Genomic DNA, 19,920 nt, shown 5'->3' with positions numbered 1-19,920 from the left:
CTTTATTTGTAGCACACATCCATACAGTGACGCCAATTATCAGCTTAACAATTTGAATTATTGAACAACACTAACTTTATTAAACATTGAGTTTTTTTTCAAATATGTAATTAAAATCAGACGTAGAATAGGCCTGTGCTATGTATTTCTTATTGTGCGTACGCTAATAATGCTTAAAAGTCGCTTTTTTTGGCTCAATCGAAGCCCTCTGCTAAGTTTCGTGACTTCGTAATCTTATGGACTTCACAAGCTGGATTATCTCGCTGATCTGATTAGCCCGTTTCCATGCGAGGCTATGGTAAAGATCTAGTTTACAGTGACGTCGATTAACATAGAGCGATCGAGTACTAGACTGTATAAGGAATTAATGAAATCCGTCCGACTGAGAAAGCATTCATGAAAAAAGGTACGGATTAATCGACTAGAAGTTGGCAAGATAGGCCGATGTTTATTTTCGTTACAAGTCCCCTGTTAATGTTCGGTATGGCCATGCGTCGATGCTAACATATTTAGTAAGCTTTTTACGTAATAATAATAGTATTAAAGCACGTTTGCCTGCTATATAGTCAGTCGCGTTAGAGAGCAGAACCGAATATCATCGCTGCAGTTGCGTTAGCTTCCGAAAGCAGTAGACTAGGACGGCGGATCACCGAAAAAAAGTTCTCTCTTTCATTGTTACGCTTTTGAGGATATCACTATTCGAACGCGCGATAATTTGAACGTAACGGCCTTAAGTATTTGGCCCTGTTCCAGACGTGTCTACACTCATTGTTATGGGCACTATGCGTTCATATCTAAACAACGAAATTGATACACCTTAAATATGGTACGTCGAACGTCACTTTCCAGTCAGATTCAGAGCTCTAGTATGCTCTCGGCTCAAATCAATGCTTCGGACACTTTCTGAAACATGGACTTTGTCGAATTAAAAGGACAGCTTTTTCGCTAGTCGAGAAGACTTTCACAAGAACAAGAATCTTTAAGTCTGAACAGATCGAGCTGGCGGATCTGTACTGCTATAAGATGATGCTATAAGCATCTGGGAACATCTGAGCTATCCAGATACAAATTCAGTCCTATCACAGATTCAACTCTGGAACCCGTGTGCATCAGTCGTAGATATAACTTTTGTTTTACACGGTATAAAAAATACGGTCGTGAAAAGCGACAAGGTGATGAAGAACGATGAACTAGCCAATTTTAACTGATTGAACTAGATCGGCATTGAATCGTCTTACATAAAATATCCGTCAACAGTTTGTGTTCGTTCTGCCTGTCAGAAAATAAGTGCAAAACTGGTAAGCCTTCCGCTAGCTCCGGAAAAGTTCCTCTAGCTAACAATAAAGCCTATATAGATGAACACAACTTTACTGCTAGTCCTGTAGCAGACAACGATCAGAACAACGTTCGACTAAGTCCTTCGATTCGTAGGACAAGAAAAAAGCCATTCTTTTGAAAAGCAATACCAGCATACGTTGAAAAGCAAAAGATGAAAGCGACTGACTGAATGTCCAGAAGTGTCATCTGAAGTGGCACTGACTAAGCCGAAGTGTGCATTTTCTAAACTTATGTAGGGACCTGATGGGCTATGGTAAACGTTTTCCAGATTACGAACAAAAAATCGCTATGAAGTCGAACGACTCTATTTTTTTTTTATTTTATATATATATATATATATTTTACCCAGTTCTCACGCGCCTCTCATAATAACTGCTTTTGAAGATGCGCTATATTTACACCGAACTAAGGTTACATAAACCTTTTACTCAATATCATGGCTTATCACGCTTTCAATGTAGCCGATGTCCAACGTTTCTAAACTAACACGCCCATGAAGAAGCCTAGAAGAAGCGAGACTAACTTTTACTATTAGAAACGGGTCATGAACGATAAGGTTGATTGGCGCTCACGATAGTATTTTGTCTTTTCGCAAGATGCAGGTCTACCGTATATACAGATGCTGACTGAGGTAAAGAATTTAATTTTTTAAACCGTCAATCGATTTTTTCTTTCACTACTTACGAACTTGTGTTCTACTCTGTATCTGCTTCTTTACTAAGCGAAAAAGATGTACTTTCCTTAACTTATTTCTATCATTCTTCCTATACGTATCTTTGTATCATTAGGTAAAATCAAGTTACAGGCGAGTGCTTAGATGAAATCGGCGGAATGACGGTAGCCGTCATTTTGACGATTTGCTCGCGATATATTTCCGATTTTGTTCATATTCCAGAAAAATGTTCGAGAAGCTCCGGCGTCACACAGTGCTGTCTACTATCTAATCCAGGTATAAGACTTTATATAAAATGAGAGCGATTAAGTATATAGATAGATATGTTTACCATGTGGCCATTTCGAAAGTGGCTATTGCAATTTAGACATTTTTTTAGACTTTGTTGGAGTAAACCTTATGATCATGAGGATACGATATGATGAAGGTTTTGACTGAGAAAACTCGTTTCGATATTTTGAAAGTAAAAAATTTCCCCAATGATTTAAATTTCGCGCGTTGCCGTATGATACCACTGAGTTCCACACGTTAGCTGTCGCTAATTTGCTATTGAAATGTATGCTTAGTCCAAATGCAATAACCTAACATTTCAAATGCGAAAAGGTTGAATAGACATCAGAGTCGCCATTTGGCCACGCTGCCAAACTATGAACTGTATGTGCGGTTCTGAGCGGGTTTAGGTATGCTAAATTAACGCGCGGATCACATATCGCTGCCCAGGGTGACTTTTCCGTGCAGTCGAAAAGTCGGAACTTTACGCGCTCGAACGCGTCGATCAATTATTTTTAACTTGAGTGTTTTTAATTAACCCGTAAATTTTAGTTTTTTCCGAGGGTTAAGACCAGTTCGACAACAATGTTTTTAGTGATCACAAAGGAACGAGATTTTGCCGTAATGAATTATTCCTGGTGGGAGAACGGATCGCAGTTGACTGCGAGTGAACAACTATCCCCAAAATGACTTACATTCTTATTTGCAAAGCAACAGTCTGAAATGTAGTAGACATTAATGAACCAGCTAATTCAATGGTTGCTACAATTAAATAGATGCCTTCCGTTCCTGTCTGTTCATCGCTGCATCCATTACGTTCACAATAGCGATGGGTTACGTTTCTTATTAATGTTACTGTCATAGCAAGCATGTCTTTTCGCTACCCTATATACTATCATCTATATATATCATTAAATATATTTGCTTCATTGAGATTGAATTTCGGATTTATTTGTCACAGCCATCCCAGACAGATTTATTTACCTGTGAATCAATGTTATCTTTATAGCATTTCTCTCATTGAATTTTTCTGCTCAGGTAGTTCACCCGTTTCCTTCAATGAGCGTCGATCAAGAGCTGATTATCCTTCCCAAAGTAGACGTATTTCGACTGCTTTCCTCTACGCTGGTGTCTAACACACAGTTACTGTGTCCTTCTAAACGTTGTTAGAAAATGCGTACTATTAATGATCTGTGCGCGAGGGACCATTACCGACTCTGTGAAAGCATCATATTGAATGGTAACCCATAGTTGCTATGTCCTGACACTTCGACGACGTTGTATTTGTTACAAGACAGAAATCCTCTCCGCATATATTTCCGCTCTCATATTCGTAAAAGGTAGCATTGTAATCGAATCTAAACTTAACAATAACGTTCACAATAACGGGTACATTATAGGTAAATCCGTAGAAAGGCACCTTGTGATAGAGCTGACACCCATTGTAAATACTCATACATAATCCAGATCAAGCACCTCTGAACCAGCGAAGTAAAAAGCTAGCATCGCTTGCAGTCACAAAACGAATAGCTTCTGCAGTGTCGATTTTCAATTATGTTTACATAGTGTCAGCCCAATTGGTTCCATCTTTAAAACTATGGCATGCGACTCAACGGCTGAGCAGAACGAGGAACATTTCGTCAATATCTTCTGTAGATCTTTTAAAAGTCATTTCACCTGAAGTTCAAATTGCACTACCGAATTTCCTTAGATCCATTACTCGGAAAAAATGTACTTCAGTTGAAACAAAACAAACGATCAATACTGTTGTCTAATAGATTATTCAGAACAGAGATACGACATCAACTGCGCGTTAATCATATCAGAGGCTGGCTTCATCCGGTAAAGGACGCACGTTCGTGAGCGTTTTAATCTTAGCAGTATTGTCTTGCGAGCCGTTTTTCTCTTTATTTGAAGCCATTTTATGTTAACTTGATGCAATAGTCCTATTCTACGTTTTATTGTGTTACGTTTCTGCGAAAATGGTACTGCGAATGAAATCGTACTCTGAAATAAAAACACATAGCCATTCAGATTTATAATCGATTCATGTGAAGTTTGAGTATGTTGTGTTGTATATGTGTTCTGATCATCAGATCCAATCTCCGATGCGCAGGTAGTAGCTAGAAAATACACACTGACAAGATGGCAGCGACGTGAAATTGTCGGTATACAAATAATCATGCAGTTACGAAACCAATTGTTTTTCAGTTTTATTGCTTTATAACGATCCCAAGTGTACTTGCGATTCAAAATATTTTCAGATCCGAACGGATCCTGCGTGGCTCCATTGGATAGTAGTCGCGCAGGGCTTCGTAGATGTATGAATACTTATGGATAAATAGGGTATTTGTAATGTATTCGAAAGTACTAAGCAACCTGCCCCCGTGGATTTTTTGAAGTGAGAACTTGCTCACCTTTTGTTATATCTTATTCAAGGAGGTATATGGTTAATTGGATCCAGCTCCGGATTAACTTATGTCTTTGGATCGATTTTTCCCTTGATTAAAAGTGCTATTTATCCGCTGGTTATTGGCCACGCTTCACTTCACGTGGCCGCTCTCTTATTTAATTTTGTATTTAGTTCAGTAGTTAGTAATATGCCTAGGCAATTTAGATCCCCATTCTAAGACTGTTTCTTTGATTAAAGGCTCTCTCAGCTTCTAAATTATTTCGCTAGGCTTTCAAAGTAAGGACGTGGAAAAAAAACGTTTTGCATAGTTGCGCCTAGCGAAGGTCTAAACGCGCTCAAAAAGGACGAAAAACCAATTATCACAATTGTGGATCACAAAAATTACTCAAAAGAAAATGAACTTATAATGACTGATATTTTGTGGAAACTATGTCATAATTAATACTATTCTTTTACGTATTTATGCCTACTTGACTCTTTTTTCTAGCGAGTTGACATCAGAAATGCTTGAGATTGACGTAATTAATTCCTATATATACGATTCCCGTTACCGTACTCCAATTTCTGCCGGTCATGATGATGATTAAGACCCATGCCGTCGGTGCAGCCTCGTTCGATTGTATGGTCGATCCTTTTCGATGTTTGATTGACTAATTGTTGCTTTCGTTCCTAAAGCGGTAATGCAGATAGCCAAGAATGGTGCATTTGTGTTGGAAAGTACTACCGTGCAATAAGGACAACGCTTGGCCTCATAGCGGAGGAATTATGGTGGTAAAAACGCAGGAGCAACAGTTGCAGGCTCTCCTTAATCGACCATGCTCATCGAAGATTGCACCGTTTCATAAATCTCAGTACAATGTCTTGATTGCTAGTCGAGGCTTCGGACACCCGTACCTCAGACCTCTATAGCACCAGAATAGATAAGCTGCCATCCAATTGATAGGAAGTAAAACGTAGTAAAGGATCGTCCTTCGATTAAAAATAAAAGAACAATATTTGTGAGAGAATTTCGAAAGGTTTGCTATCGCCATCTTTCTATTAAACAATCTAGTACGATATATGCTCTGTCTTCAGCTCTAAAAAAGGAAATAAAACATCTATTATGGACCTAAATGAATTTTTACCTTTTTTTTTTTGTCATTTTTGAGTTTTTAACTAAAGATAAGGTATGTTGATCATAAATAATGGCACTTATGGTAGGACGGAATTAAGTAGCATTCTCTTAATAATTAGCTGGTGTTAAGTGAATTTCCCCACGAAAAAATGACCCTCACCCCCGCCTCTTCTGCGCCGTTTCTATACTGGAGTAATTTGTTTTTTGGCTTTATCTATGCTCAAGAGATGCGAACATTTGGAGGATGATTACGCAGCAAGTAGCAAAAGCCTATTGCGTTTGCTCCACACTGTTATTTGCTGTTGACTGCCCAGTTGTTATCAAAAACGGCTAGCGGTCGTTGTTTGTCCAGCTTTTAACGCCTAAAATACGTGAAACCTAAGAATAGCATTCAAAATAACAATAGTCTGTATTTGATTGTAAATGGCGTAACCGTAAGAATATCCTGGAGCTATGTAGAGCATTCGTGGGCATAGAATAGGTTTACTGTAGAAATTGTCAAATAATTAGATGACCAGCTTCTGTTCCGTACCGGATAGGCGTCTTACTGAGTTCAACATAGTTTTTTTGTTCATTGAGCCTGGGGTAGATACGATTACAAATAAAAACTATCTAAAATTCACTATGGGCCATTAGCTAAACCTATTTTGAAGATGTCTTTCCCGCCGCAGAATTTTTCGCCGAGAAACTAGGTAAACATTGTATAATTGTTACGACGTTTTACGTCGTTGTTTCAATATGAGAATTCTAATTTGGAGTGAGTTAGATTACAAGTTAACCATTGTTGTTTACGCTCTGCAAAGTACTGCACGTGGCGCTTATCACTGACTTACGAAGTGTGCAGTCTACATAATGCATGGACTTGTAAAAAAAAAATAATTTTCCTTTGCCAGCTCACGTTGCCAATACTCATAGTACTGCAAGTTACTACGGAATCCCTGGTATCATTTTCTTCATCTGGCTTCACTAGCGGCGAACAAACCGCTCGTCACTCAGTTTGCCAATGCCATATTAGAGTTGATTTTTCTATTTGATTAAATGCCGACACAATCCAACACGCTTAAATGGAAACATTATAGATGAAAATTAAGGGGAACATGTTTAGGACAGTTTCAGACCGACCAATGACAGATACTACGCAATAAGGGTGATTAAACCAACATGGATGGCCGGCATAATTGAACCGCTTTGATGATTATATACACTGCGTTACGATTGTCCGTAGAAGTGGCCACTGTTAGCTGAAACCGTTACCTACGTGTTGTGTTTTTTTCTTAATTTTTTGAATCAGAAATCCTGGATCTATTTTGCCTTGTGGAACTACTGTAAATAGACATGCAATACATTCTAATTCATCCTAAATCATTCGTTTGCATTGCGGTAACTTGAATGTCAACGTTTCATTGTGGCGTTTTTATACTCACGAACTATACGATACGCAACGTTAAAAATCATCCGTTTATAAATAGAACTCTTGCGGGTTAGCTAAATAGCAAAAACATGTTGGTGTTGCCATAACAAGAAACATGGTTGATGTCGCTACTATTCTTATGTCAACTACATTTTTCATTCTATATAATATATAAACCTCGAGCGAACCTATTTTAAACAGCCTCTTTTCTTATATATCATATAATCGAGTTCTCTCTCTACTTAGGAAAGAACACGTTTACGTGCGTCCGTATGTAATAGCCCTACATACGTTATTTATGTACTGATGCGAAATAACCTTAAAGTCAGATTAAAGTCAACTAGTTATTTGGCTTTGTAAGGAGAGTTGTCAAATCGACAAGGCGGATGCTTGCTATGGACTCTTGAAATTGATGTGTTTCTATTGAAAAAAATCATTCTATCGTTTTTTTTTCTAAGACACCTGACTATATAAGCGTTCGTTTTACTTTGTGGGAGCCTGAACCCAATCATGTGTGCTTGCGTACGTACAAAAACATTTAGTTTCTCAGCTCATCAACTTGAAATTACACAAAAGTAATAAATCTTAGAAGATTTAGTATACCAAGTCAATGCTTAGTCCCAGAAAGCAACTAGAAAGATAAGCAGATACCAAGAGTAAATTTTCTCCAAGCTTTCATATGTCTGGGACCTGACTTTTTTACGCTAGTGTTTTTTTACGCAGTTAAGCGACTACGTGCAGATGTAATAAATCCTAGTTAGATCGTGATTCAATCAGGGTTTTTTTTTTATTGAATATATATAGAAATGTTTTGACGTAAAATCTAAACTTCATAATTTCACACCGCTAGTATAATTTTAGCCAGAGTGCTCATGGTCGAGGTTAACGTTCAATAACGTCTTCGTGTTAAATAAAACTAGGGAAAGACTTTTCAGATAAAAACGTTACCTCATAGAATAGAAATATTCAGAGTGTACTTTGAAGCGTACTTACTGGATGTGATGACCTGTTGTGCTAATCATATCCGTCATTCTCAGGCTGATAACTATAATACGTATATCGAATTGGCTGTGTTCAAAATGCTTGTCGAAAGCCCACATAGCGTCACCGATACCTATTTACTTTGAAAACATCTAATACATCTTTCTACCGATAACTTAAAAGTACGCACTGCCTTATTCGCTCTTACTTTTTAGCTAATCAATGCCGGCCGGAGCATATATAATACGACACGATCTTCAATTTGGGTATTTTTGGACGCTGTGTAGCTTGCACCAGCGATCAGGGGCAGCCTTATTCAGGTCAGGGCATTTCTGAAAGGGTCTTTGCAGCCTAATTCCGCGTCCAGCAAAGGACGCATATAGAAATTTCATCCATACCAATAGTTCAATAGATTTATATATATCTAGACTTTAATTGACGAAGTGTTTTCGTTCTCGAAAAACTTCCCACATTACATCTCTATGAAAGTTTAACGACTGAAGGGTGTTCGTACCTCTTACACAAGTTTATATCTTGGCTAAGCAACTTACTTACTTATGTTCTTTTTTTTTTTTTATATGTTACCATTCAGCAGTTTTTTTGTTATGTTTCGCTCTGGTTTACCGCTGTGCTAGCGTACCCGAGCCTTAGGCGCATAAGCAGAACAATGGACGCCACTTTTGGTTCGATTTTACTCGTTGTTCCCACTAATTGAATAGAAAACGCGTTGGCCAACCGGGCAATATTATGCAAGAAATTCGTGGATATTTATAGAAATACGAATTTATGTTAACGACGGGCAAATATTTACTGCTTCTCTATGATTTTTCATTTAGTTATATTAAGGTGTGATATGCCATTAAAAATTCTGCTTTAAACATCAAGTCGTGAAAACAGCATTTTCGGCCCTCATTATATGTGTTTAATAGAAAATACAACCGCCAAAACTGCCTCGACAAGTAGTCTATAGCTAAAACTGCTATTTACAAGTAGCCTGCTAAGCTAAAAAATTATAGGTTAACAAATGATAAAAATATTAGGTCTAAAGAACCCTACTTGATTTTTAGAATTTGTCGAGTATTGATCTTGAGTCATTTTTGGGAAGGATAATTATTAAATAAACTTATGTATACTTTACCTGTAGGGTCCTAATTTACGAGGAGTAGACATACCCATTTTTGAACCCTGAAAACAAAGGCACATTTTGTGATCTTGACAGCATATACAGGAGCGCAAAAAACTTCCCGACGGCATGTAACACTTGGACATTAACAAAAAAATCACACTGAAAAAACCGTAGTTTTTCTTATAAGTTTATTAGTATGTGTAATATACCTTCGAGTTTCACAAGTTTCTGGTGACAGGTAATTGGTAAATATAGATGTGCATCATCTCAAAAAATGTATTATCTATTTTTGTGTGTTGAAATTGTAATGAAGACGATGGATACCGTTGACAGATTAAAAACCAACAATAAGTTCTAGTCAAGGTATAACCAAACGAACCTTGAGTAAGTTTTTCTACCTTTGATTCTGTAAATACTGAATTTTTATAGTGTCCATATATTATATGGGAAGCATTAGACCTTCGTATAACCATCTACTATCTTTGTACTGGCCCAGGGAAGAGCAGCTTCGGTCACGGTGAGACTGTCAAATACGAACTTTTCTACTGCTTTATTTATCGGGTTCTATAATACGTATCGGAGCTAAATTGTTCTATTTTAGTAGGTCGTACGGTATAATGAACCCAAAATAGAATTTGGTTTATAACTTAGATCCGAATCCGTAAATTAGCCATTTAATAGAAACTCTTCATAGTAACAAGACCTGCCCTGCTAGTGTCCTGAGGATCATGAAAATGCTGATCGCCAAGACCAGGCAAGAGGAGACACTTTTTTTTTTATAGGGGCTTTAGGTAATCTGACATGAACAGTGTCTAGTATGGATATTTGATTACAGTCCATGAACATACCGAAACGCTAGATATATATATATATAAAAAAAAAAAAGCGCGATGCTCTTACTTGGATAATAGCTGACTTATTATACAGAATAAAACACAGCAGAGGGACAGTGGCGGAAAGAGCGAGATATAATTGAAATCGTCAATAGGAAAAAAGAACTGACTGCGCGAGTGTTGATGCCCGGTGTACCGGAACAATACTTCGAACCAAATACGACTCAAAACTATGGCCTGTAATTAATCATTTGTGCTAGAACATGGCAGTCGGGTATAGTAACGGGTATCGTGTGTGCTTGCTCATTCGTAATTTCGATAGATACAGAGCATATATCATTATAATAACGCCAACTTATGAACCCCCTAGGGAGTTATCGCAATTGTACTTATTTATAAATCTCGAGTCATTTGTCTAACTATAAGTAAATTCATAGGTCGAATGACGTCGGCTATAAAGTTCAGTATCTTAATCTTATATTCGAGAAACGAAGTAGCATAGGAAACAACTAATCGATAATATTATTCAGCGCTCGTAAGAGTTCTAATTCAATTCAAGGGATTGCTTGGTGCCTGATGTTCGTAGATGACTTTCATCCGTATTTTAATAGTTTATTCCATTTCGTAGCCTTCCATAAACTGTTTCGATCCTCTATATTATGCTACATAACGTTAAGCAGACTTATTGTTTACGCCTTACTGTACGAAAATGGCGAAAGATCTAAAAAAACGAATCGCATTATACGAAGCTCGAGGTCAATCAGTATCCGATGTAACGGGATCAAGTTAGCTTGTTTCCCTTGAGTGACGTTAATAGAGACACCAATAAAGTGTTTCCTTGAGTTGAAATGCCATACAACGAACCTCTGGTCATTTGGATGCAGATGTCCTATTAAAGCGTCTTATCATTATCTATGTGTATAGTCATTATCTATGTGACTTCTACTCGTTTTCATAGAACAGTCTCGGCAGAATTTTTCCTGTCATCAGTTGAATCGGTACGATAACGTTAGGGTACCGTCCTCAGCAATATTTAAATTTTTCAAAGTTTCTGTACGTTCACAATTGTTCCTGTATGGCACTCATTACCAGTCATGAAAACTAACACAATGTTTTATGTTCTTTTTACAAAAATCGAGATTTGGCAGCAGCTGACCGTTTATTAACTGTCAGCAGTACGTTTGTTATGTTCTTTAACGGTTTCGTCACAATAATTTTCACGTCTTGTATCAAAAACCTTATTAGTCAAAAACACATGGCGCCTATGTTGAGAATTAGCTGACGGTCATTTTCTAATTTTGCATCTTGCTGCTCTAACAGTACCCCCTTCAGCTTATCTCTAAACAGCAGAAGGAAATTTCGTTTGCGTTTAAAGATGACCTGTTGCAGTGCATCTTCACAAAAAAGTATTGCCGCCACGTGTACACGTAGGAATGGCCAATTTCAGATCCTTGTGAAGTCCAAAAGAATACTTCAGTATAATTTCGAGGGTAAGATATACGACAACTTCCATGATGAATATGACGAAAGCGAAAGCGTGTAACATACAACAGGCTACTAACACGCCATGAAATTCTGTCGTCGTGAGGCCGTTCTTCCCTGAACTTGTTATCCTAGCTTTACTCGTGTAAAATTCGTCCCCAAGAGCCCCGAACACGAAAGGGTGAATCCAACGGCTGGGCATATCAATTAGCCACTGGTATCTGAAAGTGACCACAAACGAAATTTTGTTAACATCTCAAGAGCCTAAAAGCCTCCGTTACGACTGGTACTTAATTTAACATTTTATTAAGCAACTTTTCCACCGTTCCAATTCGAAAGTAAGACGCGAACAGCGCAATTTCTATACATGTAAGAAGGGAAAATGTGACTGCTAATTTTCCTGGATTCCCTGTCCAAGTCATTAAAAGGCCACACTGCCATAATGTGTTGTTCACTATCAAGTTTGGACATTTCTGCAAATCATATCTACGCAGATCATTTTCGCGACAGAAAGAGGAACTCCATAATAAAAACGTCCTGAGCAAGTCACAAACATGTTATTGTGCGCTCTTCCTGAAGTGCAAAGGGTAAAACACGCAAACTAGAAAGTATTCAGAACCCCCGTAGAATAAACTTATACATAAAAAAATTATAGGCACTGTTTGACGTATTAGGTCGCTAGAGGCTTGACAAGAAGAAGAATAAGAACATGTATCCTAGGAAAAATATTCCAGGTCGGAAGAACACACAGGTGAGGGATGCGTTACTATAAGGCCAAGTGCGCGCATTTCATGGTTCCCATCCTAAAAACCACATAACATAACATAAGAAAGTCCTAATAACCGAAAATTGGCCAAAAAACCTTTTACCATTCAGAGGATGAAGGTAAAAGCGGTCCAGCCCTTGAAATTAAAACGACGGACACGCAAACTCATTAATAACATCGAAGAATACTTTCGTTGACCTCTAGCTAAGATCCGAGTATCGACATATTATATGCTAGATAATATATGTAATTATATACAGAACGGTTAAAGAGTAATTTGCAAGGTAAGAAAAGCTGCTATGCAAGGACATCCATAAAGTTGCTGCTCAAATAATCACGTATTTATGGCTAGACGTAATAAGAATAAGGGCAAACATACATCGTACTCGCTAACGGTCAGAAACACGATGCGCCTGGAAGGCTGTTATACAATAAGAAGAACCTAGCTTAATTTAATTCATATGTTATGTGTAGAAATTTATGTTAATGTTATATGTAGAAAACAATGGAAAATACAGAGACAAATCCAACGCTCCACTACCAAAACATTCGCAACAAAAAGTAGGCCATTTAAAAAAAAAACTTACTATACTGATGGTTTCAAAAAGAAGAACCAAGGACTAAGGAGTACGTTGATTAAATTATAAAAAAGATCTAGAGTTTCGCGAAGATGCAGAAGCAGTTGAAATAAAAGGTGAACGGATAAATGCTGTTCCTAGCAACCGTACATTGTCAGATTGATTTATATCAATATGAATTAGTATAAGGTACGAGAAGCGTCAATCGCAGATTTCAAAGTAGCGCTTTGTAAAATGCTGCGACATTTTGTAACACCGTGCTTGCTTGCGCTTATCTTTCACATACGAGACCGTTCATTCGTATCAAATCTTCGGGCATTTGGCAGGCGAGCCATAGACGATAAGAGAATGTAAGTAAGTTACTAACTTCCTGTTTGTGGAGTTCGATTTTGGAACTATAGCGGCAGATAAGTTCACCGAGTTCATCTTATATTCAGTGAAAAAAACAGTGCCGAGTGTTGTGGAAGACCTCATTTTTTACAAAAATCGTAGACGATCATATCAGTGAGTGGATGTGATTGAACCGGTAGAATGTCATCCTTAAACAAATGGACAACTGCAGATCTAAACGTGTTCGGTTAAATAGCCGAACAACTGTGATTCAGCGCACCCGAAAGGGCCCTTTTGAGCAAAAAAAAGAGTCGTCGATAAAGCCCTTTCTATTTTATGTCTTCTGCCAGATGCCCATTTACCACGACCTGGGGAAAAATTGTCGTTGGCCACAATGAGAATGAACCTGTGGTTTATGCTACTCTAAAAGCTCCTTAACTGCGCCCTTAACGCGCTAGTGCGCCTGTAGTGTATCGTGATGACCCCCATTTAATCATAGCTGCCGCTTTATGGAAAATATTTAATTAAATGCCACCCAGTTAACTCAAGCTGGCCAATGTCGGCTAATTATATACAGAGGCTGTATGCTCGGTATGAGAATTAGCCAAGACTTAAAGTCCTGTAAAAGTAATATATAATATAGATATGTAATAATATTAGCAGTAAAAGAAGCCCATGCATACGATCACCATGTACATACGTATCGCAAAATATTGACATCACACATGGAAGTAACAAGATTGATTTAAGAACATGCGTAATCAACAAAGCAATACACAAACCGAGTGAATGCCTCCATTATGAAGTTGGAATCAAAGGTCATTGAGAAGTAACTTGAGTACATATAATCCGATATCGATTCTGATCCGCAGAAGAGCCACGCCTTACCTCGGTACGGTGCGAAGACTGATGCGAAAAAAAGGCTCGTGCTTTCACAGCTGAAAAATGTATTAAGAGTAGAAAACTAGAACGAAGGTTGTTAGTTCTACCTAGGTATGTTCTCGCTCTGCCGTATTACCATGCTGTCTATCGTGCAAGCTCCTAAACACTGTAAGTATACCAGTAGCAGCTTCTGATATCGTTCTGATCATTCGTAGCGAAGAACATTGTGAGGCTCGGCATGTCCATCGGACCACTTTGTCGTAAACGATCAGTGGGTCGCAGATACGTCGAAAGCGCACATCTAATCATTCTTATTCCTGAGTTTTTTTTTGACGGAATCGTCCGCTGAGTAAAATTGCATGGTTAACTTTATTTATTTGCCCAGCAGGTATATTGAGACGCTGCCAAGACAAACAACATTGCGCCAATAGAACAACTTTGTTCCACCATGACATTTACTTTACCGATGGATAACCATAATGATACTACTCTATCCTTATGAGATCTAGAAAAAAAGTTAGTCCATTAAATAAAGATAAATCCCTCTATATTCTCGAAGGCGTTCAATTTCAAATTTTTTCTGTCCAACTCTATCTAGCTAATCGCATCTATAGATATATATATATGTATATATATGTATATATATATATATATATATATATATATATATATATATATATATATATATATATATATATATAGCGTCTATAACAGAGGCATGATGCTCGTCGTCGAGTGAAGTAGTAGTACAAGCGACATTCGGTTGTTTAGCATGCTAAGTAAACAACCATGAACAGCTCAGCGTTCTGTTCATGCTAAATATTTATTTTAACTAACGATTCATCTTATCCGTCTGCTAATAAAATAGGCTGTGCGATTACCTAGCATAGATATGCTAACTTTGATCTTTAATGAACGTTACTGATTGTAAACTCAGGAGAGAACGAATAGCATGATCCGACAGAGTCTTTAGAAACGGAAAAAGGGCTTTCGATGGCCGTAAAAGGCCGTGTAGCAAATCTATAAACGCGTAAGCGCAAATTATTATTTGAAAACACGCGCTACTCAACGACCTAAGAGGTGCTTCCCTTGACACCCCTGATCTAAGAGCGTATACCTTGCGAACCTAAATGTCTACAGTCTGTTTATATCGCAGTGAGAATAAACTGTTATGGCGTGGAAGCCCAATAATTTCGTGTTCTGCTACATTTAATTCATTCTAAGACATAGAGTGATGTTGTTGTAGAATTTCCAGAAGGGGCTGCAATTTATCGCCATTTTCTCAAGTCCTCAGAACTGATAATTGCTCAGAAATGAAACAGTTTATCTATGTCTGAAACGCAGTCCTGAGTCACCATCATTTTAAACACATATGTGGACGAATGGACTGATCTGAATTAGAGGATATTGGTCATCAAGGTTAAAAGTAGCCAGAAAATGGCACCAAATTGTGCGTCGTGACGGACTTGAAGCTCATTTCATTCAATTGGTTAAATACAAACTAAGGACAAATTTACCTAAGCTAATAAATATTGAATTCTTGTTTAGTAGGTGTATGACTATGCGAGAACGTATTTAGTCCCAATGAAGTCTTGGATTAAAGAAAACTACAAACAAAAGCCGATTGTTATAGCTAATTGCTTCGTTGTCTTTTGGGAACTTCTGTTTGATCTTAGTTAGCCTCTGTCTTTTTAGAGGCAGTACCCGCAATAAAATATATGCGAAGTTAAGTCAGACCGTTGCTGCCAGTTCCGTTTGCAGAGCTCAACCGATCGTTCCACTTGATGAAATGTTGGGCTAAAACGGAAAGTACTAGATGCTATTATATTGAATACCGTAGATGTTATGAGTGTAGGAATAAGATTGCCTTCAAAGGCTAGCGAAATTCAAAAGTTCGAAGATTTCGTTCTCGTTCATTGAGTTATCCTTCATCGAATCCGCTTCGACTCTTTGTAGGGACCCGTTAAACCTGGTTACTTTGTTAACTTCCTTCCACTGATTGTGATTGATGAAGCCACACGCGCTTAATCCATAGATCCATCTAAAAGATAGAACTTCAGGTGATATTAATCGCAAATCCCTTACTAACCTCACCGTTGTTATGACATATTATTAAATCACACGGGTAAACACCTGGAAATATTCTAAATTTACCTATAAATATGTTAGAATTTGGCCTTTCTTTGCTAGACCGGCATTTAATGCTGGATATTAACTGCGAAAGTAGGACACGAAAACGGTTCGCCTTTATTGGTACGCTTCTTTGAATATGTATTGCAATGTATGACTTAAGGTAGAACTGTTCACCATATGAACGAAAAGGCGTTCGAGATCTGAGCGACACAAACAAGCCAGAAAATGGACCAACCTAAAGAAGACGACGCCGCTTCCGTTAGCGAGTTCATGCATCGTTTCAAGTGATATAAACGTCTCCACTGAAAGAAAACCCCTATCCTCCGCCCTTTTGTATATTGTACGGTATCGGGGATCATCAACTGACTGGAAGAAGGATCGACAGACTTTAGCAGTATATCCAAGGTCATACCAGTTCTAGCCTGTTGTTGCAGTACATACATACCAAATGTTTGCAATGCGTTTTATACTAGACCCCGCATGTATATATATATATATATATATGAATTATTGTTGAGCTCTGCAACATAATTGTAGACTTACCAACACTGGCAAGAGGTGCCTATTCAAAAGCTAATTACATCGAAACTATCGAGGTCAGCGACTGATTCATTTGTTTAAACTGAAGATAGATAGCTACGCACGAAACAGGGCTTTCATCAGAAAGTAGGCATGCAGCCAATAGTGATGATGTCTTTGATAAGGAAGTGTCATAGCACTAGATCAATATTTAAACATTAAAATACGACCGTAATCGGAATTCTAAATTAGCTGCGAATTTGGACTTATCTACTCCTTCATTATCCTTCATCATCCATCCATTCATCTCATCTACCGAGCTGTAATTAGCATTTTTTTTTGTCTGATGCATTGATTCTGACTAACTTAAATTGGACGTTTATTTGTCCAGCCTGATAAGAGGGAACTTCATACGTCATGCTCTTTCGATTCTGTTTGCCAACTTAATTTTTTTAACAATGTGCAGTCTGAACGTATGTGAAATTCATGGGCGATCTCTGTAGAGGGTTCTGAGACAAAGCCTATTGCATTTACCCTATTAACACAATACCTTTAATGCGTCAACGATCGTGGTTCCCAGTGGAACGAGTGGGTTCACCTGAGTTTTGCTTGCCAGGTCCTGGAGCGTTTCTATACGCGATGTCGGCGATTTCACCATAATTGCCGCCTATTAACGAACACGTAGGCAAGGTGAATGTTTGCGGTCCTAGATGGCCTATCAGAGCTTTCATACATACTTGCTAGGCATGATCTTACTGGACATGCGATAATGTCCAGTGTGTATGGTAAACATGCGTTTACACTGAAATAGTACGTTCGCCATTAATGTAGCTATAAGTAGTTACAGGTCTATCTAGATGTCTACTATCTATGTGTTTCAACTGCTTGCTTAGCTATGCTAGAATTGAGGCTTTTCTTAAAAGAAGACTTTGCAGAAACTGAGCTGGTTCAGCGAGAAACGTTTTCGCACAGAACACACAATATGCTTTACGTTGTCTCACGCCATGGCGCGCTCACTTCTACTCGTTAATTTCTACAACCGGCTCGTTTCATTACAAAGGTCATGGAGCACAGCGAACCTGACGGTTCGCTCATTTATTGATTGCTCCAAAATAGACGCATATATATAAAAATATAACATCTAATGCCTGGCTAATAAGGTACTTACGTTTTGGCTTGAATGATCGCTTACCATTATGGTTCCTGACAACGTAATTGTAAAAAAGGTTTGCATAACACTCAAGGACGTCAAAACCAAACGAGATGATGTACTTTTAAAGGGAACCAACTCCGAGCCTATATTTCGTTAACATAGAATAACAATAAGTGTACCTTAGTGTCTGAACAAGTGAGAAAAACAGACTCAAAATAAACCATATTTTTCTAACGTCCATTGCTTTACGATCTAACTGTTGCGACCATTGAAGCAGAGCGAAGATCACAATAATTCAGGTTCCGCCTATGGGCCGCACTCGTTATCTGTTCAATTCTTGTGTAGTTCAATGTAGAATCTTGATCAGATTTAGTGCAGAATTATGCGCATGGAACGAACGCGAGCTCCTGATACGTACGTTTATCTTGAGCTAAGCGAGTAAATAATTGTTTCTACAATGAATGCTCAATATACATACCAAGATTTAACATTCCTGCTAGAGTTGCTGTTACAAGGTTGTAGAAATCGGACTTGCACTCGAAGAGCGATATCGTTGAATGGTTTTTGGCGGCTCGTAGCGTTGCCTCGATGAACGCAACGGTAAGAGGTACTAGTAGAGTAGTTAGAATGAGCATGACATAGGCCAAAGTGTCAATCATACGAAAAAATTCCCCTGAATCGGTCGCATGCGTTATGAACATCCCTGATATTGGAACGAGGCGGTCGATGACAGAGACAGGTGTCGTGTGGAATTTTTCTATATCTATTGGGAGTATTCCGAAAGGCCCAACGGCGATATCAGCTCGCTAAAACAGAGTGAGAATATGCGTATGTATCATATAATTGTACTCAGCGTAATTATCCATTTTGATTTCGAATGCCGTGCGGCAGAGCTTCTAGCGGCCTCGTGAATTCACGTTAATAGTACCGATCATCTAGCTTCACAATTTCATGATTCGTCTAAGTAAACAATCGTGAACAGTCGTCTTTTGAACGAGAACCTCTGGCTTCCCGTCCGTACAGACAGCCTAGCAAAGTCGGCCGCTGAACAATCAAACCTAACTTGTATATCGTCCACATGAGATAAATGCAAGGAAGAAGTATCCTTTTTTGCATCGTATATTAAACGGCTAAGTTTCCCACTTTGCTACAGTGTCGAGTCGCAAAACTTCGAAACATATCCGCGTTTGTTTGTAAACGTAAACGTGCATGCATATACAAACATATAACAACGAACCCCTTGCGCGACATCATCGAGTTGGCCAACGCATGTCCCGTTTTGGAAACAGATACCCCAATTGCTCAGATCCTTCGGGGTGACGAGCTCGTAGGTGACGTTCATCGAGGTTAGAACTGCATCGATGGGGCTGCCCACCGATCCACCGAGTCGGTCCGACGCCTTGTGCGTTACCAGACTAGTAAACTAAATATATAAACACACGAGAACACAACAGACATGCGACCTGCCGAATAATATCCGATGGTGTAATCTGATTGGGTTATCAACACCTAGAAATTTTGCACTGAGTTCTTGATTCGCCTCAATTACAAGATAAAAAAATGCATCATTTTTTGAAAAGTGAACGCATTGTGTCGAACAAAGCTTAGATGTCTATCAAAATATCAGAGTACCGCCAGGCTTGAGATGCGGACATGCATGATTAACCAAACGTGACTCTGCGCTTCGAGGAACTATCCGAAACTGCTTTCAATGCGTACAACGTAACACACAATGCCCACAGATATCCTGATCGGAGATTCTAATATATATGATCCATTTGTTGCTGATCTTAGTGATAGGCGAAATTAAACATCAGTACATAAGGTAACGTCTATTTACCTTGTATGAACCATTGGAAAACTAATTGCCCGATCCTTTATATTCGAAAACAAACAAATGTGCATGAGACTACGGTCA

General features: G+C 38.4%; 1 protein-coding gene and 1 long non-coding RNA gene across 3 annotated transcripts in view; one reads left to right on the top strand and one right to left on the bottom strand.

Moving 5' to 3' along the window:
- LOC147758602 (uncharacterized) overlaps positions 1-5,709 on the top strand; it is a 41,842-nt gene extending 36,133 nt beyond the window's left edge. For both annotated transcript variants that reach the window (XR_015319147.1, XR_015319149.1), the window contains exons 2-3: positions 2,234-2,287; positions 3,320-5,709. This is a non-coding gene — a long non-coding RNA (uncharacterized LOC147758602). The remainder of the gene's footprint in view (positions 1-2,233; positions 2,288-3,319) is intronic.
- A 5,012-nt stretch (positions 5,710-10,721) lies between these two features.
- Positions 10,722-19,711, bottom strand: LOC111255379 (uncharacterized). The gene is made up of 8 exons (XM_022817297.2): positions 19,635-19,711; positions 19,240-19,425; positions 18,481-18,808; positions 18,042-18,145; positions 17,400-17,516; positions 16,566-16,696; positions 14,098-14,253; positions 10,722-11,862 (listed from the first exon to the last, which is right to left on the bottom strand). The coding sequence occupies exons 1-8, from the start codon at positions 19,659-19,661 to the stop codon at positions 11,556-11,558; spliced, it is 1,356 nt and encodes a 451-aa protein (XP_022673032.2). The 5' UTR covers positions 19,662-19,711; the 3' UTR covers positions 10,722-11,555.
- Positions 19,712-19,920: the final 209 nt, after the last annotated feature.

Source organism: Varroa destructor, unplaced genomic scaffold, assembly GCF_002443255.2.
Source record: "Varroa destructor unplaced genomic scaffold, Vdes_3.0 BEIS01000001.1, whole genome shotgun sequence".
NCBI classification, from domain to species: Eukaryota; Metazoa; Arthropoda; class Arachnida; order Mesostigmata; family Varroidae; genus Varroa; species Varroa destructor.
This window is presented reverse-complemented; position numbering and strand designations above follow the sequence as displayed.